Source organism: Saccopteryx leptura, chromosome 4, assembly GCF_036850995.1.
Source record: "Saccopteryx leptura isolate mSacLep1 chromosome 4, mSacLep1_pri_phased_curated, whole genome shotgun sequence".
Classification (NCBI taxonomy): Eukaryota; Metazoa; Chordata; class Mammalia; order Chiroptera; family Emballonuridae; genus Saccopteryx; species Saccopteryx leptura.
The window spans coordinates 205,406,362-205,429,760 of record NC_089506.1 but is presented as its reverse complement, the minus strand read 5'-3'; the positions used below and the strand labels follow the sequence as shown (position 1 = coordinate 205,429,760).

Genomic DNA, 23,399 nt, shown 5'->3' with positions numbered 1-23,399 from the left:
GAAGGTGGAAGAATTGTACCGAGCACCCACATACCTACCGCTTCCATTCTACAATTACGATGAATGTTGAGTTATATTTGCCTTAATACACCTCTATCTACCTGTCCATCCCTCTGCCCATCCACCCAATTCATCCATTTTATATCCGGAACATTTCAAAGTAAATTGCAAGTGCCGGTACACCTCCCCATACACCTTTCAGCGTCCTTGTTCATTTTCAGGGCTGCATGGTTTTCCATTGGCAGTTGTTTCCCCTTGCTAAGGGACACATAGGGTTTTTCTCCATTGGTGTGCTAAGTGCTTAATACTCACTCACTGATTTCCAATGTGCTCCATCAAGGTAGGAATCACACCTACCCACCCCACCCCCAACCTCCATGCCCCACCCCCCAACTCTCGTTTCACAGAGGAGAGATCACAGGCTTAGAGAGACTGTGTTGCAAAGTCACGCAGCTAGGAAGGGATCAAAAGCAGGTTTTGTTTTGTTTTTTTAACTCCTACTCATTTTGTTTGTCCCCTCTGTGATTCTGCCATTTCCAGTACCTCACTGCCCTGAGAACTTCGAGGTGGTGTTTGGTCACAAGGAGACAGACGAGGGGTGCAGGAATAGTCAGGGGAAGGGAAGGAACCCCAAAGGTCACTTCCCAGCCATTTAAAGCAAAGCTGTTAGACCTTCTGGGTCCAGGAGCCCCTCCTGGCTTGGGGCGCCTTCCCTGGGGCTGACCACGGCGTTTTCTCTGCAGCCTTCCCAGAGGAGCGGCCCGCGGACCTGAAGCACAGGAAGCTCGGTGAGCAGGGCTGGGGGCCCCGGGAGACTGCGGGGCAGGAAAGCCAGGGCCGGCGCAGGTGCACATACAAACTGGCGTTTGCAAGCTGAGGATCGAGAGATGAAGCCACTTGTCCAAGTTCACACAGCTACTGAGAGGTGGAGCTGGGATTGAAACCAAGATCATGATTCCATACCTCGACTAGTTTAAGGGCTGTCGAGACTCAGCTTGTCCTACAAAGTCTCTTCCTTAACATCCCTTCTCCTTCTTTTTGTTTGTTTATTTTTTAAGTGAGAGCAGGGGAGATAGAGAGAGAGACTCCTGCATGTGTCCCGACCAGGATCCAGCTGGCAACCCCCATCTGGGGCCAATGCTCTGCCCGTTTGGGGCCACACTTGCAATGAAGCTATTTTTAGCACCTGAGGCTAATGTTCGAACCAACTGAGCTATCCTCAGTGGCCGGGGCCACGCTCAAACCACTTGAGCCATTGGCTGTGAGAGGGGGACAGGGAGGGGAAGAGAAGCAGATGGTTTCTTCTTATTTGTGCCCTGACCGGGGATCCAACCCAGGATGTCCACACGCCAGGCAGACTCTCTATCCACTGAGCCAACTGGCCGGGGCCAACATCCCATCTTCTTCACACTGAGTCAGAGCTGAGACCCTGCTCCTCCTCCCTCCCACCCCCTCCCCACTCTGCCTCGTTCCACCGCCTTCTCCTTTCAGGGTGCAGTCACCGAGGGTTTGCTGGTCACCCAGTGTCCTCCCACCCCCATGAACCTCCTCCTCCAAGCTCATTATCGTCTCCCACCAGATGCTTCCTCCCCTTCCTTCCCCTCCTCCCCTCCTCCTCCCACCCAGTTGTTATTGCAAAGGTGGACAGGCCAGCCCCTGAGTGGGGAACAGGCTGAGGAGTGAAATCTGATGGAGGAAGCCTAGTCCATGACTTTCGAGAGTTCCAATCTGATGGGGGACATAGGGGTCCTGCCCATGAAGACCCCAGGATAATGGCAAAGTAGTCCTTGTCTTCAGGGAGCTCCCCACCTGGTGGGAGAAGCAAGTCTCTACCCTTTGAGCTCTCCCCATTAACAGAGGAGAAGAACCCTGCCCCAGTCTGATGGGGGTACAACGCTGCCTTTCTTTGTGAAGTACTTGGGGCTTCTTAGGGTCCCCCAAGGGGCTCTGTGACTGGCTGTAGAAGGTGGTAGGGGCCTAGGCCAACAGCCTATTTATAGATCTGTCCTACCTTAGTGGCCTGATGGGGCCATCACTAGGTCTCCATCTCAGGAAGCTCTACGGACCCAGTCACAGGAGAGAGGGCTGGGGACGGGAGGCTGCCTGGCCCCGAATAGCTGGTGATCACACCGGCTTCGCCTCGGGCTGAGTACAGGATAGCAGTTTCCTACAACTGCCAGGAGAGAGACCCGCTCTGCTCCCGAGTGCTCCCGCCCCAGGAACCCGCCTAGATCTCCTGCAGCCTCTAACCCCGCCCTCTCCACACAGCCGAGCCCCTAGCTGTGCCCATGGTGACTGGTACTTTCCTGGTGGGGCCAGTGAGTGACTCCTCAGCTCTGCTCTGTCCTTCACCACCTACTCTGTTCAACAAGGAGCCAACATCTGGCCAGACCCGGCTGGAGGAAAACTTCCTGACACCTGGTATGTGAGGGGCTTGGAGAAGGTGGTCATCCCCCCTCTCCAGAGGTGCCTAAGGAGAGACTAAGGCAGGGGCTACCAGAGACAGGAATCCCAACTCCAACCAGTGTCACCCACTTCCACCCCAGCCAGTCCCATCCTCTGGGTCCCTGTCAATGCTGGCTGTGCCAGAAAACACACTCTGCAAAGAACCATGTCCCTGCAAGGCACAGCAGAGAATCACCAGCAATTGGAGTTCACCTGCCAGCCCAGTGCATTCGTCAGCTGTGAATGGAGCACCTCTCTGTGCCAGCCTCTCTGTTAGGTGCTAGGGACACTGCCACGGGCAAGACAAGCACAGCTGCTGCTCTTTGGGGGATTGGAGCCCTTTAAAAAGGGAGTCAGGCCTGACCTGTGGTGGCGCAGCGAATAAAGCGTCGACCTGGAATGCTGGGGTCGCCAGTTCAAAACCCTGGGCTTGCCCGGTCGAGGCACATATGGGAGCTGATGCTTTCTGCCCCTCCCCCCCCTCCTCTCTCTAAGAATAAATAGAAAGGGAGTCAGATGTTAATCAAGTGATCACAAAGCAGGATTATGAACATAGATGCTGCAGAAGATCCCGCCTCACTGCCTTTGCCTCTTGCAGCGCCCACTGCCAGTTCCTTGCTGAGTTGCCTGAGTCTCCCCGCTGGGCACATCCACATCATCCCCACTCTCCCTGCTCTGCCCCAGGGCCTCTGGCAAGTCTCAGGATCTGGGACAGAGGTGTCCAATATACTCATCTACCAAGGTGAGTGAGACCTGGCCCCCCCACCCCCTCTCCCTGCTGACTACCTAATGAGTATGTAATCAATACGTACTCATTAAAAAGCCAAACAATCAGATACTTACAAGGGTTACTGAGTCTCTCCCTCACCCTCTTAGTATACTCTTAGGATCAGTTTGGTGTGCGTACTTGCACAGCTTTCTCTAAATCGCCTTGTGTTCTGGTCGGTAAAACAATCCCTTCTGACCGCCACACTGATTGGTTGTGAATTGCCCAGGGAACCCATACTGGGGTTCTCAGGTATGGGAAAGAGAATGAGGCTAGAGACACACTTGTGCTCATTTGAGGAGCATCCTTTGGGGGTCACATGCCAGTTTTTGAATAATGCACTAGTGCCCAGAAGCAGGGGATCGTTCTGGGCTTCTAGGAAAATGAGCACTGACCATACAGTAGAAAACATCCCATAGTAGCACTTGCTCTAAGCTCTCTAGGATCTGTTTGTGTTCATTTCACAGATAGGGTACCAGATAGAATAACTCCAGAGCTCTTTCCTCAATTCCACCCTGAAATGCCATTCTTTGGAAGCTCTCCTCTCCTCTCCTCTCCTCAGACTGCCCAAGTCCCACAGCCTGATTTGAAGTTGGGTGACTCAAGCGGATTCCTGGATAGACACCTGGTTATTCTTACCCTCCCTTCCCATCTAATGTAGGCGAGATGCCCCAGACCAGCCAAGCACCTCTTTCCAGCAACCCAGCTATCCACAGCCTCCCCAAGTCCCCAGACCGGCCTGGCTCCACTAGCCCCTTCGCACCATCCGCCGCTGACCTTCCCGGCATGCCAGAACCAGCCCTGACCTCCCGTGCAAACAAGACAGGTAAGGACCTCAGGGCCCAGGAGAGTTCCTAGAAGCGGGATTCAGGCCCAGGGGGAAGGAATTGCTTCCCACAGTCAGGTCCACAAACAGACGTCTGCAGGGACAAGCAGGCTGTGTTCGTGTAAAACAGGACAGGGAGGGTCCTCAGGGAGTGGAGGGCCTGGCAGGCTGGGAAAGGGGACAACTGGAGAAGCCATGTCACACCTAAACAAGGCCACCAACCTTCACCAGCTTGTCACTCAGCCTAAAAGCCCAGTTTGACCCGATCTTCTGAATTGTCATCAGAATCAAGAATTTTTTTTTTTTTTTTTTGTCTTTTTCTGAAGCTGGAAACAGGGAGAGACAGTCAGACAGAATCCCGCATGCGCCCGACCGGGATCCACCCAGCACGCCCACCAGGGGCGACGCTCTGCCCACCAGGGGGCGATGCTCTGCCCCTCCGGGGCGTCGCTCTGCTGCGACCAGAGCCACTCTAGCGCCTGGGGCAGAGGCCAAGGAGCCATCCCCAGCGCCCAGGCCATCTTTGCTCCAGTGGAGCCTTGGCTGCGGGAGGTGAAGAGAGAGACAGAGAGAAAGGAGAGGGGGGTGGAGAAGCAAATGGGCACTTCTCCTATGTGCCCTGGCCGGGAATTGAACCCAGGTCCCCCGCACGCCAGGGCGATGCTCTACCGCTGAGCCAACTGGCCAGGGCCAGAATCAAGAATTTTGATTTTTACATAGATGTTGTGATTTTTAAAACATTGGTGAAAAAATTTTTTAAGTAAAGCTGGCCAAAGAAAGACATCTTTGAGCAGCATACAACCTCAAGTCCCCACCTTGTGACACCCCCCACCCAGTTCAATTGGCTCTGTCCTCTGGATTCTCAGAGGACTGACCTGAGGTTGCCCCTCACCCTAACTCTGACACTGCCCTTTCCATCGCCAGAGGAAGAGATGTCCCCTACCCAATGCCCGGAAGCTCATGAAGTCTCCAGCAAGCTTCTAAAATGGCCTGGTGAGTGGTAGCAGGGTCCCTCTGCCCTGGGTGCTGGTGGCGGGAGCCCAAATCTGGCTTCTTTCACTCATTCACTCTACACTTATTCAACCCCTTATTTCTTGACACATTCATTTATTCATTCTCTAATTCATTTGTTCTACCATCAGATCAGCATTTATTCTGACACTCACTTACATTTAAGTGATATTTACTGAGGATCAACCCCTCAGTAAGCCCACACTAGGTGTTAACATCATGTTTGCGAGGCTGAGACTGAGTGAGGGAAGAGAGAGTGCTTGCATGAGGGAATGGAAGAAGTTGATGATGAGTGTGGGATAGAAGGTGAGAATGAAAGAGTGAAGAGGCCCTGGCTGGTTGGCTCAGTGGTAGAGCATCAGCCTGGTATGTGGATATCCCAGGTTTGATTTCTGGTCAGGGCACACAGGAAAAACAACCAAGTGCTTCTCCACCCCCTCCCCCTGTCTCCCCCCCTCCCCCCCCTCCCCCTCCCACAGCCATGGCTTGATTGGTTTAAGCGAGTTGGCCTTGGGTACCAAGGATGGCTCCCTGGCCTGCCTCAGGTGCTAAAAATAGCTCGGTTGTTGAGCAACGGAGCAATGGCCCCAGATGGGCAGAGCATTGCCCCATAGGGGGCTTGCTAGGTGGATCCCAGTCAGGGCACATACAGGAGTCTGTCTCTCTGCCTCCACGCCTCTCACTTAATTAAAAAAAAAGAAAGAAAGCAAATAGAGTATGGCCAAGTTACTAAGTGCTTACTCTGTTCCAAGTACCCTTCTAAGTACATCAGATATTTAAAATCATTTTTGTGTGTGTGTGTGTGTGACAGAGACAGAGAGACAGAGAGAGGGACAGATAGGGACAGATAGACAGGAAGGGAGAGAGATGAGAAGCATCAATTCTTCGTTGCATCACTTTAGTTGTTCATTGATTGCTTTCTCATATGTGCCTTGACCAGGGGGCTATAGCAGACTGAGTGACCCCTACCTCAAGCTGGTGAGCCTTTTTAAAACCAGATGAGCCCACGCTCAAGCAGGCAACCTTGGGGTTTGTTGTTGTTGTTTTTATAGAGACAGAGAGAGAGTTAGAGAGAGGGATAGATAGGGACAGACAGACAGGAATGGAGAGAGATGAGAAGCATCAATCATCAGTTTTTCCTTGCAACACCTTAGTTGTTCATTGATTGCTTTCTCATATGTGCCTTGACCATGGGCCTTCAGCAGACCGAATAACCCCTTGCTCAAGTCAGTGACCTTGAAGCCAAGCTGGTGAGCTTTGCTCAAACCAGATAAGCCCATGCTTAAGCTGGTGACCTCGGGGTCTCGAACCTGGGTCCTCGGCCGTCCCAGTCCAACGCTCTCTCCACTGCACCACTGCCTGGTGAGGCAGATATATTAAATCATTAACATCACAAACAGCCCTCCCATTATCCTCATTTTATAGTTGAAGAAAATGAGGCATAGTAGGGTATATAACCCCACTAGATTATATTAATAAGTGGTGGAGCTAAGATTTGAACCAGACACATGGATTCCACAATCTTAACTCTTAACGCCATGCCAATGTCCCCTCTATTGTGAGTAAGCAAAAGAAGGACGTTAGTGAGTAAATGAAGGAGTGGATAGGTAAAGAAGTGAGAAGATGAGGAATGAATGGGTGTGGGAATGAATGAGTATCCGGCAACTGACAAGGCAGCTAATAAAAGAAGGTAATTGGTGAAGAAGGTGTGGTGAATGAATGAAGAAGCTAGTGATGGTGCCAGGCTGGCTTCTTGGTTGCCCTCATGGTGGCCAGTCCTGCCACTAGCATCCTCCGTCAACCCCACCTATCCCTTGGCCTTGCAGAGAGTGTGGAGCAGTTTCACCACTCACTACGGGACAAGTACCAGGTTGAGCCTGCAGGTCCAGAAGGCATCCTGGTGGAGGTGGACCTGATGAGGGCACGGCTGGAGAGGAGCAGCAGCAAGAGCCAGGAGAGGGAACTGGTCAGCCTTAACTGGGCAGAGCGGCAGCCAGCCTGTGGGGGTCTGGCTGAGGTGCTGCTTGCAGCTAGTGACCGCCGGCGGCCACGTGAGACACGGGTGATTGCTGTGCTGGGCAAGACAGGACAAGGGAAGAGCCACTGGGCCCGGACAGTGAGCCGGACCTGGGCCTGCGGCCAGCTGCCACAGTACGACTTTGTCTTCTACTTGCCTTGTCACTGTTTGGACCGTTCAGGGGACTCCTACCGCCTGCAGGATCTGCTCTTCTCCCTGGGCCCGCGGCCACTGCCGGTGGACAGTGAGGTTTTTGGTCACATCTTGAGGAGGCCTGACCGCGTTCTGCTCATCCTGGATGGCTTTGAGGAGCTTGAAGCCCAGGACAGCCTCCTGCACAGCACCTGCGGACCCCTGCTGGCGGAACCCCTCTCCCTCCGGGGGCTGCTGGCCGGGCTCTTCCAGCGCAAGCTGCTGCGCGGCTGCACCCTGCTGCTCATGGCGCGGCCCCGGGGCCGCCTGGCTCCCAGCCTGAGCAAGGCGGACGCCCTGTTCGAGATGGCCGGCTTCTCAGCCGAGCAGGCCGAGACCTACGTGGTGCGCTACTTTGAGCGGCTGGGGGCCACTCACCACCAAGAGCGAGCCCTGGCGCTGCTCCGGGACCAGCCGCTGCTGCTCAGTCACAGCCACAGTCCCACTGTGTGCCGGGCCGTGTGCCAGCTCTCCGAGGCCCTCCTGGAGCTGGGGGAGGAGGCCGCGCTGCCCTCCACGCTCACGGGGCTCTATGTCGGCCTGCTAGGCCCAGCGGTCCGGGACAGCCCCCCGGGGGCCCTGGAGGCCCTGGCCAGGCTGGCCTGGGAGCTGGGCCGCAGACACCACAGCGCCCTGCAGGAGGGCCAGTTCCCCTCGGACGAGGTGAGGGCTTGGGCTGTGGCCAAAGGCTTGGTGCAGCCTTCCCCTGGAGCCCCCGAGACCGAGCTGGCCTTTCCCAGCTTCCTCCTGCAGTGCTTCCTGGGAGCCCTGTGGCTGGCCCTGAGCAGTGAGATCAAGGACAAGGAGCTGCCACAGTATTTGGCTTTGACCCCAAGGAAGAAGAGGCCCTATGACAACTGGCTGGAGGGTGTGCCGCGCTTTCTGGCTGGGCTGGTCTTCCAGCCTCGCGCCTGCACACTGGGAGCCCTGGCAGGGCCGGCGGCAGCCGCTATGGTGGATAGGAAGAAGAAGGTGCTCACCAGGTACCTGAAGCGGCTGCAACCAGGGCTGCTGCAGGCAGGCCGGCTGCTGGAGCTATTGCACTGCACCCACGAGGCATCGGACGCTGGCCTTTGGCAGCATGTGGTGCAGGGGCTCCCCGCCCACCTCTCCTTCCTGGGTACCCGGCTCACACCTCCGGACACCCATGTACTGGGCAGCACCTTAGAGAGAGCAGGCCGGGACTTTTCCTTGGACCTCCGCAGCACTGGCATTGAACCCTCTGGACTCAGGAGCCTCGTGGGACTCAGCTGTGTTACCCACTTCAGGTGGGGGCAGGGCATAGGGAAAGGGGTTTGTTTGCACTGGGCACCTGCTGTGGTCTCGATACCATGCTGAAATCACTTTCTTACAGTATACACAGCAGCCAGGTGGGTGTACAAGTGTTTCCCTCATTTTTTAAGATGAGGAAGCTGAAGCTCAGAGAGGGACAGCAGCTTGCCCAAGGTCACACAGCAAATAATTCTTTCAACCAATAATTTTGAAGGCCTCCCATATGCCAGGCATGGGGCCAATGCTAGAATGTAAGACTGATTGGAGTTTAAATTTGCTTTCTTCTCTCCACTCCCTGATCCAGCCACCATTTTGTCATGGTTGGATTAAAGCCACAGCCTTCCCTTGACCTCCCCACCTCTATACCTTCTCTCCTCTTCCACTTCAGTATATTTAACCATCAGAGCAATCTTCCGAGGACTTGAATCTGGTCATACTCACAACCCTGGGAAGTATCCCCCTACCCTCAGGATGAAGTCTCAATTCCTTAATTTGGCTCATTTCAATCTATCTGTGATCTGTTTGATCACTTCAGCCTAATCTTCAGAGAATCTCTCCCACCTTCCCCCTAAACATACTTTACACAAGCGGTAAGGTCCTACACCATTGCAGTTCAATCAAGAATTTAGCACTGAGCTTCCTAGTAGCCAAAGCAAAATAGGAAACAGAACAACTCAAGAGAGTTGAGAAAAAGAAATCAGTAAGGGCTGGAGTGGTCGTTAATGGCTTTCTGGAGGAGGTCGGGGTTAAGCTGAGGAAGGAAAATATCTAAATAGGTAGGAGGTCCCTTCATGGAGCTGCCCCTCCATTATGGTCTAGCCCAGTCACTGTGCCTGGGTCTGAGGCCCTCCCTCCACAGGGCCGCCTTGAGCGACACGGTGGGGCTGTGGGAGTCCCTACAACAGCGTGGGGAAGCCAAGCTACTCCAGGCAGTGGAAGAGAAGTTCACTATTGAGCCTTTCCAAGCCGAGTCCATGAAGGATGTGGAAGACCTGGGCAACCTTGTGCAGATCCAGAGGTGAGGGGGATGGGGATGGGAGGTGGTCCAGGCCATGAAAGTTGAAGGCATACAGGACCTGAGATCAAGCTTGCCATTAGCACTTCCAATGCCTCCTCTTTTTGGGGATATCCCATGCCCTCACCCTGGGCAGTGGCTATTCAGAATCTCTCAATGTAGTTACCAACCAGGCAGAGCTCCCCAGATTTATCGCTTTGTCCCATTCAAAACCTGCCACGAAGTACCTAATTCTTTCTCAGCTAAAGCCAGGGACATATTCTCTCTCCCTTAATAAGAGTTAATGAGCTGCCTTCTGCATCTAGTAACAGAAGTGACACCCATGGCCTATCGCTGGCTTCCAAGGCAGCCAGGACCAGTATCCTCCTTATTTTATAGATAGCAGAGCTCTGAAGTTCAGAGAACAGAGGGAACTTGACCACAGAACAACTGTCTGTCACTCATGCCATCACCTGAGGCTCTTCCACCACACACAGCAATGCCTCAATAACATCCTGTCCTGAGGTTTTTCTTTATAATGGCAAGCAACAGTAGCCATGAGAAAGACAGCCTTTTGGGGGAATTTTGGGAACTGGCTCAGGCATCCTGGGACAGAAAAGTAGGGGCTCAGCAATGGGCAGAGAGCCTGTCCCCCACCTAACACTGCCCATTTTCTCCAGGACAAGAAGTTCCTCAGAAGACACAGCTGGGGAACTCCCCGCCATCCGGGACCTAAAGAAGCTGGAGTTTGCGTAAGCCAAGGGGGTGGATTGTCTTGACCCCCATATGGTTTTTTTTTATCCAGCATTAGCTGGGCTTGTGCCACCAGAATAGAAATGGGTCCCCAAAGTTATTTTTACCCTCTCACCCTACTTATCTGGAAACTAACAGATGGGGCATGGCTGGTCTGTGTTAGGAAGAAAATTGGCCCATTTACTGGTAAACATGCTTACTTGAATTCATTCATTCAGTAGACCTACTCAGATGAACAAGGCCACTGTCCTCAATGAGCTTGCAGCCTAGAACAAATAAACAGTTGCCACCTGCTGGGATAAATGGCAGGAAACTTAAGGGTTGGAGAGTGCAGACTTGGGGAAGACCAGGGGACTTCCTGGAGGAGGTGATTGAAACAATAAAACGTTATAAAAGAGTGGCAGTGAGCCAGGTAGGGAGGCCACATGGTGTGGAGGTATTGTTATTATCTCCCCATTGTATAGATGCAGACACTGAGGCCTAGAGCAGTGGTCAGCAAACCGTGGCTCGCAAGCCCCATGCAGCTCTTTGGCCCCTTGAGTGTGGCTCTTCTACAAAATACCATGTGTGGGCGCTTCCTTGATAAGGAATGTACCTACCTATATAGTTTAAGGTTAAAAAATTCGGCTCTCAAAAGAAATTTCAATCTTTGTACTGTTGATATTTGGCTCTGTTGACTAATGAGTTTGCCGACCACTGAGGGAGTATAAATTGTTTGTCCAGAGTCACAAAAGCCAGGGCAGGCCTGTCTCTTGCTCAGTGTACTCTGTGCATTTTATATATAATCTCACTAATTTCAAGAGCCACTCTGGGAGATAGTCATTATCCTCCCCATTTTACAGATGAGGAAACTGAGTCTCAGTGAGGGTAAGTAACTTGTCCAAGGTTCCCAGCTGGTTACCCACAAGCTGTCTGCTTCTCCTGGTCACTGCTTCCCCTGAACACCAGAAAATGAAGCGTTTCTTCTTTCAAGCAGAGACAAGTTGCCAAATTTGTGCACAGATAAAAATGTTGCTGAAAAGAGGAAATGTATGAAAACAATTGTCTCCAGCTTTGAATTGTTTTAAGTGTAAAAAGCCCCTAGTTTGACGTCGGAACTGTGCTCTGGGGAACAGCAGCCGTGGGGTGGAACAGCCCGGAAGTAGGAGGTAGGCCACCTGGAGGCTGGAGGCCCCAAGAAAGTTCTGAGGAAGGAAGGAAGAAAGGAAGAGACTATTTTGGGTGTATGACCGGCAGCCACTGTTCCAGGCACCCTGTGGGGCTCACCTGCCTATATAGGTCAGACTGCTGGGCTGCTGGAAGTCCTGCAGGGGCTCCGCTCGTAGACAGGGCTCTTCTCTGATTCAGCGCTCGGTTACCTCTTCGTCCCCCACTCCAGTCAGATGGCTCTCTTTGCTGGTGTTCAGTGTTATGAAACATGGTCCAGCCTCTGGGCTTTTGCACTGGCTGTGCCTTCTGCCCCGAATGCCATTCCCCAGATATCTGCATGGCCCACGCTCTCCTTTCTCATTTTCACTGAGTGAGGTCTTATCTGACCCCCACTTTATAGAAGTCAAATTCTGCCCCACTGGCCATGGTACTTTCCTGCATGTCACGTCTGATCTCCCAGACCAGCTCGTTGACCAATTTCTTCCATTATCTTTCTTGCTCACTGGAATGTCAGTTCCACAAGGGCAACGAATGTCCTGTTGTTGTTGTTTTTTTTCAGGTCTTATTTAGAGAGGAGAGAGAAGGGGGAGAACAGGAAGCATCAACTCCCATATGTGCCTTGACCAGGCAAGCCCAGGGTTTCAAACCCGCGACCTCAGCATTTTAGGTCGATGCTCTATCCACTGCGCCACCACAGGTCAGGCTTTGGGTTATTTTTTCTTAGACTTTATTTATTTATTTCAGATGAGAGAGAGAGAGAGAGAGAGAGAGAGAAAGGGGGGGAACAGCAGGAAGCATCAACTCCCATATGTGCCTTGACCAGGCAAGTCCAGGGTTTCAAACCGGTGACCTCAGTGTTCCAGGTCGATGCTTTATCCACTGCGCCACCACAGGTCAGGCAGGCTTTGAGGTTTCACACTTGATCTTAGCCAAAAGGCCGAGAAGCGGTAGGCTTTGAGGTTTTAAAGACACAATATTTCAGCCTGACCTGTGGTGGCGCAGTGGATAGAGCATCGACCTGGAATACTGAGGTCACCGGTTCAAAACCCTGGGCTTGCCTGGTCAAGGCATATATGGGAGTTGATGCTTCCTGCTCCTCCCCCTTCTCTCTCTCTCTTTCCTCTCTCTCTCTCTTTCTCGTTTCTCTCCTCTCTAATAAAAATGAATAAATAAAAATTAAAAAAAAATTCCACTTTCTTAAAAAAAAAAAAGACACAATATTTCAAAGTGAATTTGACTATGTGCAGTTACCATCTTTTAATTTTTATCAAGTATATTCATTCAAACAGGGAAAACAACCTCTGTTGACACCATCATTTTATCAAGGAATGAACATTTTAATGGCAAAAAAAAAAAGAAGTCCAAATAATGGAATTTCAGAATAAAAGAGAGTTCTGTCTTTACATTGAGTATATTTAACCGTATTTTACTTTTTTATTAATTAATTAATTTATTTATATTTATTGATTTCAGCGAGAGAGGACAGGGAGGGGCAGAGAGAGAGAGTCAGGAACATTGAGCTGTTCCTGTGTGTGCCGTGACTAGGGATTGAACCGGCAACCTCTGTTCTTCGGGATGATGCTCTAACCAACTGAGCTATTCAGCCAGGGCTATTCAACTATATGTTAAAAACAATGCAAAACAGCCCTCCATTGCCTTTATTTTCCTCATTCCCTCAGAGTCTAGTCTAAATGACAATCCAGGCTGTGTGACCTTGTGTGAGTTTGTTAACCTCTCTGTGCCTCCATTTCCCCATCTGTAAAATGGGGTAAGAAATACCCTTTAGAGAGTCACTGTGAGGGTTAAATGAGCTCTACTCTGAGTGAAGGATGTGCTGTGTTCCAGGCACATAATAAGTGCTCAAGAAGCGGTTCTATCTGTTATTAAAATATATTAGTAGTCGCAATCAGTAAACCATCTTTCTTGGGACTGGTAAGCGGTCCTCCGGCCAGCGCGTGGGAAGCACTTTCCCAGGGCCAGGGCAGGAGAAGGGTCCGTGTAGATGTTAGCGGGAGTGAGAACCCCACTCTGGGATGAAAGCTGGGAGCCCCCGGCTGGCCATTTGAGGGGACTTAGTGAAAGCTTCCCAGAGCAGACTTAGGTTCGTACCTGGTGGGGCTTGTGGGGACGGAAGGCAGAGAAGGGAAGGGGACCTGAGATGGGCCTGCCCTGCCCTTTGTGCCCTGTCTGTCCCCGCCCTGGGGCTGAACTGAGGGAAAGCCGTGTCAGGGTTTCACCTCTGCCCTTTCCTCCCTAGGCTGGGCCCTGTCTTGGGCCCCCAGGCTTTCCCCAAGCTGGTGGGGATCCTCCAGGCCTTTTCCTCCCTGCAGCATCTGGAGTGAGTACGGAGCCCCGAGCCCTCCCTGTGACCTCCGGTTTTGACATCCTCAAACCCTGCTCCTGTTTGTGTGTGTGAGACTCTCTGTCCTGCTGCTTCCTTTATGGGGCTGGTGTGAGTGACCAGATGACCCCACAGCAAGGAAGCAACAGCGGAAGGGAATTTTAAAAAAAGAAAAGAAAAAGTCGTATCCTTTTGTGACCTTTGAAACCCTTGCACTCATGCGTTGCTCCCGGCAGCCCCACAGAGGAACAGGGTCAGAGAGCGTGATCCCACGGAGCAGTTGAGGTCCCGGAGGTTGCCGGGAAGTTGACCCAGCTCGTGGGGGCTTCCAGGAAGCAACATAGGGATTCAGGTCCTTTGGGAACTAGAACCTTGTCCCCTGACTGGCCAGTTGGTGCCCCCGGGCGATGACAACTTGCTCTCAAAAGTTCTGGGACAGACATCTGCTATGGTGCGTCCAGGGCTGGGGGGGGATGGGAAGAGGCCCCTGTTGGGTCAGAGGGAGGGGGAAAGGTCAGGTGGCTTCCAGGGTGCTGGCTGATGGCTCACCATCTGATTTCACCTGCAGCCTGGACTCGCTGAGCGAGAACAAGATTGGGGACGAAGGTGTCGCGCAGCTCTCCACCACCTTCCCTCAGCTGAAGGCCTTGGAGACGCTCAAGTGAGTGTGCTGGGCCTGCCCTCCCTGCCTACATCCATCCCCCAGAGGCCTGCTGGCTTTTTTATTCTTTCATTCACTTATCCATTCACGTTGTCCTTCATCTGTCCATCCATTCATTTACCTTTCACTCATTCATTTCTTTATTCAATCACCCACACATCCGGTCATATATTACTATAATCAACAAATACTTAAGGAGCACTGAATGAGTGCAGGCTCCAGTCTAGTCCCTAGAGCACCAGCTTAAAGCAAAAACAAAGTCCCAGACCTCAGGAGTCTTCTAGTGAGATGACACAACAAACAAGCAAACAGACTAATCCGTAATTATAAAAGGATACAGTAATGAAAGTGAACTATGTTTAGTGACAGAAAATTACACTGGCGGTGAAATGGGAGAGATGAATTAGGATTTGTCTGTAAAACATTATCAAAATAGGTTTTGGGAAGTTGAAGATAAAGATCATGCAAGAAGCCTGACCAGGCGGTGGCGCAGTGGATAGAGCGTCGGACTGGGAGGCCGAGGACCCGGGTTCGAGACCCTGAGGTCACCAGCTTGAGCACGGGCTCATCTGGCTTGAGCAGAAAGCTCACCAGCTTGGACCCAAGGTCGCTGGCTCAAGCAAGGGGTTACTCTGTCTGCTGAAGGCCCGCGGTCAAGGCACATATGAGAAAGCAATCAATGAACAACTAAGGTGTTGCAATGAAAAACTGATGAATGATGCTTCTCATCTCTCTCCGTTCCTGTCTGTCCCTATCTATCCCTCTCTCTGACTCTCTCTCTGTCCCTTTAAAAAAAAAAAAAAAGATCATGCAAGAAGATCAATACAATTTTTTTTTAACTGAACCTAGATGATATCATTGAAATTTAGCCACACCCACTTCATAGCCATGATCAGGATGACCACAGAATTCACCAGATTTTACATAGGCCAGGGGTTGGGAACCTATGGCTCACGAGCCAGACGTGGCTCTTTTGATGGCTGCATCTGGCTCGCAGACAAATCTTTAATAAAAAAAATAATAAAGTTAAAAATCTTTAATAAAAAAAAAATCTTTAGTAAAAAAAAAAATGGATTGTCACGTATTACAATCCATTCGTTTCCTACCGCTCATGTTCATGGTTGCAGGTGGCTGGAGCCAATCACAGCTGTCCTCTGGGACAACACCAAATTTTTATTGGATAATGTGTAACGTACATGGGTCGTTGTATGGCTCTCATGGAATTACATTTTAAAATATGTGGCGTTCATGGCTCTCTCAGCCAAAAGGGTTCCCGACCCCTGACATAGGCCTTTCCTTGATTATAAGACATGGAGATTTCTCAAGTGAAACACTGTGAGTTGGCTAGATTTCCCTTCTGTTATCAGTTCTTCCTTCCTTCTTTCTTTCCTTCCTTCTTTCCTTCTTTCCTTTCCTTCTTTCCTTTCTTCTTTTCCTTCCTTCCTTCCTTCCTTCCTTCCTTCCTTCCTTCCTTCCTTCCTTCCTTCCTTCCTTCCTTCCTTCCTTCTCTCTTTTTTAGTGAGAGAGAGAGAGAGAGAGGGACAGATAGGGACAGAGAGACAGGAAGGGAGAGAGATGAGAAGTGTCAATGCATAGTTACAGCACCTTAGTTGTTTATTGATTGCTTTCTCATATGTGCCTTGACTGGGGGGGGGGGGGCTCCATCTGAGCCACTGACCGTGGGCTTCAAGCCAGCACCCAGAGGATCATGTCTATGATCCCATGCTCAAGCCGCCGACCTTGGGGCTTCGAACCTGGATCCTCAGCGTCCTAGGCCGAGGCTCTATCTAGTGTGCCACTGCCTGGCCAGGCTCTCCTTTCTTTCTTTCTTTCCTCCCTCCTCCCTTTTCTCCCTTCTTCCCTCTTTCTCCCCCCCTTAAATGTTTATTGAGCACCTACTATGTGCTTGGCATTGCTCTAGGCACAGGAATAAGTAATGAACAAAAACCAGAACTGAGCCCTTGCCTTGTGGAGCCCACAGCCGTTAAACAAATAACATGAACATTTATTTAGTTATAATGCTGAAAAGTTGTTCCAAGGGGGTGCTATAAAATCATAAAACAGATGTGGTCTCTCACGTGCATCCTCACCCTCACCGTCCCACTCGGCCATAGGACCCAACGGTATGCTTTTATTTGCTAAGAGTTAGTGCCAGTCTGCCCACACTGCCATTCAGGGCTCCTTGCCCACAGCTCTCCTTGAGGCCTTGTCTGGTGTTAGCTGTGCTGGGCCATGCGGTGAGGAAGCTCGTTTCTCAGCTCTGCCCCGGGGAGGGGCTGGGGGCTGGGTGGCAGCTGATGGGGAAAGGGGTGTACAGGTTTGGCCCTGAGCCTTCTCCCTGTGTCCCTGCAGCTTGTCACAGAACAGCATCACCGATGTGGGCGCCTGCAAGCTGGCCAAGGCCCTGCCCGCCCTGGCTGCATCCCTCCGCAGTCTGAGGTGAGTGGGGCCCTGGCATGGATTGGATGCTGAGCTGGCAGGCCGGGGGAGGGCAGAGTACCACCTTTGTACCAGCTGCAAAGTCCCACACTGGGACCCTGGAGGCCGTTGCTACCAGCTGTTCTGCTGTGTCAGTGCTATGCAACTTGGGAGAGGGGGCATCGACCTGAAATCCGATATAATACAAACCCCTGCCTCGGAGCTGGACAGTGCCTCTGTTTTTTCATCTTGAAAAGGAGTACCAGCCCTGGCCGGTTGGCTCAGCGGTAGAGCGTCGGCCTGGCGTGCGGGGGACCCGGGTTCGATTCCCGGCCAGGGCACATAGGAGAAGCGCCCATCTGCTTCTCCACCCTCCCCCTTCCTCTCTGTCTCTCTCTTCCCCTCCCGCAGCCAAGGCTCCATTGGAGCAAAGATGGCCCGGGCGCTGGGGATGGCTCCTTGGCCTCTGCCCCAGGCGCTAGAGTGGCTCTGGTCTCAGCAGAGCAACGCCCCGAGGGGCAGAGCATCACCCCTGGTGGGCGTGCCGGGTGGATCCCGGTCGGGCGCACGTGGGAGTCTGTCTGACTGTCTCTCCCCATTTCCAGCTTCAGAAAAATACAAAAAAAAAAAAAAAAAAAAGAAAAAAGAAAAAGAAATTGGTGCAATGCTGTGTCCTGGTGCACAATAAATATTGGTCCTCTCTGCTCAGAGGACGGTGGAACTGAGCTTTTTTAGAGTACAGTGCTGGTGATTTCTAGGCTGATGACCACCTTCGGGCGGCCTTGGCTGGCTATTATCACCAACACACTAGTCAGTGCTTACTCTGCCACCTTGTGGTAGGCCTTAGCATAGCACCTCTGTTGCTTACTTCCAGCCTGGCCCCTGGTGGTACAAGGGCTAATGAGGGAACTGCGAGTTTGGACCAGAGACCGGGTCATTCAGCTCAGCATTGCCAGCTCAACTCTCACTATGCTGGGAGGAACTTTCCTCTCCTTCATCACCTGCCAGGGGCAGCTAGAGTCAGATTCCCAGGGGAGATGGCATTTGATTCAAGTTATCAATATACCTGTTCTCTGTCCTTCCATTCAGGGCCACTGGGTGCAGCTATACAGGTTGCATTCTGACCAACTCATAGTCTGCGTGATTGACACCCACTAGAGTTGTGTAGGACATCTGATAGTCTAACATCAACCACGGGCCTGTGCTAGGAGCTAGAGATACAGCTACGAACAAAACAGATGAGGGTCTTGCTTTCAAGTTTCTTACATAATAAGCAACTAAACATATGCATAAATAAAACATTTTAAAATAGTGATTTATGCTTGGGAAGGACACTAACAAGGACCCAGGAGTTATAATAGGAAATACTGAATTGACCAGAGAGGTCCGGAGACCTCTGAGGGGATGGCCCTTCCTCTTCCATGGGCAGCTGTAGGGGTAAAGCATGCCAAGAACAGGGAATGGCAGGTGCAAAGGCCCTGAGGTAGGAAAGAGGGCCCTTGAGGGGCACTGTGGCTAGATATAGTGAATGTGCGGACGGAGAGTGGGAGATGAGGTGGGAGAGGAAAGTGGAGACCAGATCATGCCGGGAGGCACTTGTAAGTCAGTGGGGGTTCGGGGTGGGGGGTGGGTGGGGGTGGGGGGGAGTTTTTCTATTGTAAATAGAGAAGCAGGTGGGCCAATGGAGGTGACATCTGATCTGATTGATGCTTAAAGAAATTTCATATTTCATGGACTCTGATACCATTTATTGTAAGACATCGAGAGGACAAAACACTGCAGTATGACACTCCATTGATTGCTAGACAGACCCTGATCTCAATGATATTCAAATGTATGACCATGTGCTTCCTGGTACCAATGAAATATAGGCAGGATGCTCTGCCTACGTGAGGAGGAAGAGCCGCCTAGATTCTAAGACCCACCCCAGAAAGAGATTGCAAAGCCCCTGCCTCGTGCCTGCCCCGGTACCAGCCAAATTATGACATCAGGGGATGCTGGAGTCTTGCCTATATCCACTTTACTGCAGTAGAGACCTGTGGCTTTTACATGCAGCCCCGCAGTGTAGCCCTGAGGCTGTCACGGCAAAGTTATGGCCTTGAAATTAGACTCACAGCAGTACCTGGCTTGTTAAAAGGATGCTTAGTAACGAGCGTGCAGCTTAAGTCAGCATCAGCAACACCTGTCGTGCTATTTTCAACACTGTACAAGGTGGCTGTGAAGACACCACAGAAACCTGAGCCAGCTCAGTGATTGGGCTCTTTTCCCCTCTGTCCCCTCAGTGCGGGTCATTTAACCCTCACAGCCCATCCTGGGAGGTGGTCATAACCATAGCTAACATGCAGTTTGCTCCACATGACAGGCCTGTTCTATGTGATTTACTAGCATGAACTCATTTCCTCCTTCTCACAATGACTCTATCATGCCCATTTTATGGAGGAGCAAAGTGAGTCATGGAAGAGATAAGTAACGACTCACTGTGTAACCGTGGAGAAACGGCCTCCACTCTCTGGGCCTCCGTGTGCCCTCTGTTACTGGGGCCGTAATCCCAGCTGGGTGTGGCTCCCCCTGGGCGCTGAACGCCTGAGTGCCCGAACACCTGCACCCCAGCCCCGGCCCTGCCTTCTGTTTCCGGCAGCTTGTACAATAACTGCATCTGTGACGTGGGAGCCGAGAGCCTGGCGCACGTGCTTCCAGACATGGTGTCCCTGCGGGTGCTGGAGTGAGTGTGGAGTGACGGGATGAGCAGCATCCCGGGGCTGGGGGAGACTGGGGTCCCCCTCGGGCATCACGGGGAGGACTGGGCTGAGGTCTGGTTGTCAAGAGCGTGGCGGTGGCCTTGGGCTGGGGCTGGGTGGTCTTGAGAGCCAGGCCCCAGGACGGGTTTCTCTCCCCAGTGTCCAGTACAACAAGTTCACAGCCGCCGGGGCCCAGCGGCTCACCGCCAGCCTGAGGAAGTGCCCTCACGTGGAGACGTTGGCGTAAGTCTCAGTGGCCCCGGAGGGTGGGGCCGTGAGCCCTGAGCTCAAATCCTGCTCTGCCCCTCACCAACGTGCGACCTTGGGCAAGCAGGACACTTCACCCCTCTGGCCTTAGTTTTTTCGTCTATTAAAAAAGGTGGTGATAATAATATTTGCCCCAGACAGCTTTGTGAAGTTTAAATTAGTCAAGACGTACAAAAACACTTAGAACAGTGTCTGGTAAACAAAATTGCTCAATATGTTGGGTTGAACGATATGAAATCACTTTGACCTACAAAACTGGCAATTTCATTATGGCTCCAGCTTATATCGCCATGATGTCTAATGTCCCATACTGGTACTTCATACACTTTCAAAGCACTTTCATTTACATTATCACTCGTGTCTTCTCAGAGGGATCGGGTGGATCTTATAGACCCATTGTACAGACGAGGAGAATAAGGCACAGAGAGTTGAACCAGAATTTTTGACGTCACACAGCAAGAGAGCAGCAGAATGAGGTCTAAAGAAAGGGGTTTGGGTTCCTAAACCTCTGTTGTCTCCATGTCCCCGCACTGGTCTGGTCCTGCCAGTTGGGAAGTCCCCAAGGCCCCAGACTGAGTGGGAGGAGAGATTCAGGGGCAGCTTGTGTTGGGGGCCCTAGGTCACACTCCTCACCTGGCCTCTGTGTTCCATGTCCCCATTGCAGGATGTGGACACCCACCATCCCGTTTGGTGTCCAGGAACATCTGCAGCAGCTGGACTCCCGAATCAGCCTGAGATGACCCCAGCTGTGCCTGGGACAAGGTAAGCGGGGTGGGCTGGGGTGGGGAGAGGCACAGGGGTCCCTGGGGTCAGCACCCTGGGAAGGCGGGATCCGGTGGCCACCCCCAGGCCATGCACCATCGCACCTCCCGCCCCGCCCCTGCACTGGACTCGGTGTAGGTGTCCTGGATTCTCTGTGGCTTGGACCCTGAGGACCCTCCCTGTGGTCAGGCTTAGAGACAGAGGCGAGGACAGCACGGGTGGGCCACCGACATCCCACAGCCCTCAACATTGGAAAGACGTTCCTTCAGGGACGTTCAAACCATGCGCGCTGCCTGTTTCAGCCAGTTGGCTGCCCAGTGTCTCCGACTGTCCTCAGAGGAACTTGCTCTATGCGGTTCCTGCCTCCCACTGTGCAGATGACTGTCCTCCCAGCTCCCTGCTGCTCTGACCTGTGAGGGACCCCTCCGAACCCGGTCTCATCCTCCATTCCCACCGTCCCTTCTACCCCCCATCTTGACAACACTCTCCATGTAGCCAGCTGTTCCCTCCTCGGGTTTCCTGACCTTCCCCCTTCTCCGGACTTCCCGCAGCACCTTCGTGGACACTGACCACGCTGCACCTTGAACTGGGTATCTGTGGGTGCCGCTTTTCTCGGATTGTATCCTGTGAGCCTCCCTGTCCTGGCACCTAGCCCTGCCGGCTACGGAAAGGACCCATGGCCTGCTCTGTGGACTGACCCAGGCCCGCTCCACACTCCTTCAGTGGATGCCAGCCCTGCTCCGCCGCTGCAGCCCTGGCAGACAGGTGGGCACCTGGTCGCAGCTGTGGTCCACCCAGGAGCCCCGGCGCGTTTTCGATGGGACACTCCAGATGGCCGGGACCAAGCCAGAGTGAGGAACCGAGGCAGCCACATCTCCGCCTCCTCAGGTCCCTTTCAGCCTGTGGATAAAGCACTTCTCCAGACTGCTGTCCTTGCAGGGCCCGCTTGGCACTGAGGATACCAGGGGGCCACTCTGCCCCGCAGTTCCCAAACCGTGGCAGGCCGAGACTGAGGCAGCTGCCCTGTCTGTGGGACTGGCTGTTTGCACGAACTCTGTCTGCGGGGGGCCCAGAGAGGGAAGACCACTGACGTACACTAATGGAGGGAGGGAGGACACGGACCGGAGCCACACCCGCCTTCCTGCCTTCTTCTCGAACCGTGTCTCTCACTACATTTTAAAGGACCGTTCAATCCCACAGCAGATCCAGTCAGTGCTTCAGTTTATATCACGATTAGCATTTCAGGGTGCCCACCGTTCTGGGGACCTAATGTATCACAAACCACCCCAAAATGTAGTGACTTAAAACTGCACACACTTTTGTTCACACACCTGTCGTTTGGGCAGGACCCATCTCTGTCCCACTCAATGTCAGCTGGGACCATTTCTCTTGATGCTGGCTGGTGGCCCACAGCCTTGGTCCCTCTCAGTAACTATCAGCAGGGGACCTCTCCGTGTGGGCTGGTTCGGGCTTCCTTATAGAATGGTGTCTGGGCTGTAGGGTGGTCCCCAAAAGGGAAGAGGGTAGGAGGAGAGAGGGAAAGAGAGGAAGACAGAGAGAAGTCGTACCCTTTCGATAGCCCAGCCTCAGGGTCACACAGCACACAGCATGACTTCTGTCGTTCTTTGTCCATTTTGACAGGGGCTATCCCTCTTCTCCGCACCCCTACATTGCGTATGTGCACGTGTGCACGCATGCGCGCACACACACGCACACACATGCATGCACGCACGCACACACATGCACACACGCACACACACATGCACACATACAGCATGGTCCACCTCGATCAAAGTCCTCTTTTCAGAAAGGATTTTCTTTATGGCACCCTAAGATGCCGTGGAGAATCGATTATTAGGGGAGCCGCAAGGTTGAAGCATCGTGAGCCCTGCAGAGGGGGGGGCCTCCCTCTGCCCCTGACCCCCACTCTGTCCTGGGGGCAGTTTCTTAGCCCAGCTTGGATTCGGACTCAGCCAAGGCAAGCCTGGAAAGGACTTGGCCGCTTTGCCCTCTACCCAGCGAGCTGCCAGTTCAACCGTTGTTTTTCATGGGGGCCTGGCCCGTCGGTCAGAAGCCCTGGTTGGCATCGGCAGCCGTGGGGGCTGTCTATTCAGCTCTGGTGCGCCGGCCCTGATGCCTGGGCCCTGCCTCTTCTCTTCCCAGCAAGTGGGAGGCAGGCGTAGGAGGGCTGAGGGGTTGAGACCCAGCTGCCTGGTTGGCGCCCGCAACCCCCTCCTCTTGAGCCTTGTCACTAATTTCCTTTCACACTTGTTTGTTGTGCTGTCTGCTCCTATCTAGGGTATGAGCTCCCGAGGGCAGGGGACAGTCTGCTGTGTTCATCGTGGTGCCCTCTGCCCCCAGCAAGGGGCCAGCACACATAAGTGTACGAAAAACATGGGTGGAAAAAATAAATAAGCCTCACCCACCACAACTTTGTTTTATTCATTCCACAAACATGTACTGAGTGCACAGTGGTGAATAATATGCTCTGGTAGGTTCTGCATTTTAGTAAAATATATTTTTAAAAACCTCTGGGCAGGGCTGCCAGGTATGGTTGAGTGGTCCCTGCACTGCCCAAAGGCACCTGGACCAGGGAGCAGTGGAGGATGCAACCCAGAGTGGGCTCTGCTTGCCGGCTGTGAGTCCTGGTGCGGACCCATCTCAGCCCAGAGGGGCATTTTTGTCCGTTAACACACAGTCATTTTATGAAGTGGGTAAATTACTGGCCCCATTTCATAGACGAACTTACTTGCCGGAGGCCACACCCCTGTAAAGGAGGCGGTTGAG

General features: G+C 52.6%; 1 protein-coding gene across 7 annotated transcripts in view; it reads left to right on the top strand.

The window, feature by feature from the left end:
• CIITA (class II major histocompatibility complex transactivator) overlaps positions 1 to 23,017 on the top strand; it is a 53,303-nt gene extending 30,286 nt beyond the window's left edge. For 6 of the 7 annotated variants that reach the window (XM_066382616.1, XM_066382615.1, XM_066382619.1 and 3 more), the window contains 15 exons: positions 744 to 788; positions 2,269 to 2,421; positions 3,044 to 3,187; positions 3,873 to 4,037; positions 4,962 to 5,030; positions 6,875 to 8,525; positions 9,389 to 9,547; positions 10,204 to 10,275; positions 13,683 to 13,763; positions 14,335 to 14,427; positions 16,780 to 16,866; positions 19,484 to 19,567; positions 19,743 to 19,826; positions 20,515 to 20,612; positions 21,164 to 23,017. In XM_066382616.1, the coding sequence (XP_066238713.1) occupies positions 744 to 788; positions 2,269 to 2,421; positions 3,044 to 3,187; positions 3,873 to 4,037; positions 4,962 to 5,030; positions 6,875 to 8,525; positions 9,389 to 9,547; positions 10,204 to 10,275; positions 13,683 to 13,763; positions 14,335 to 14,427; positions 16,780 to 16,866; positions 19,484 to 19,567; positions 19,743 to 19,826; positions 20,515 to 20,590 (2,963 nt within the window). In that variant the 3' untranslated portion in view covers positions 20,591 to 20,612; positions 21,164 to 23,017. The remainder of the gene's footprint in view (positions 1 to 743; positions 789 to 2,268; positions 2,422 to 3,043; positions 3,188 to 3,872; positions 4,038 to 4,961; positions 5,031 to 6,874; positions 8,526 to 9,388; positions 9,548 to 10,203; positions 10,276 to 13,682; positions 13,764 to 14,334; positions 14,428 to 16,779; positions 16,867 to 19,483; positions 19,568 to 19,742; positions 19,827 to 20,514; positions 20,613 to 21,163) is intronic. The other variant, XM_066382618.1, reaches the window with a different exon arrangement.
• The last annotated feature ends 382 nt before the right edge of the window (positions 23,018 to 23,399 follow it).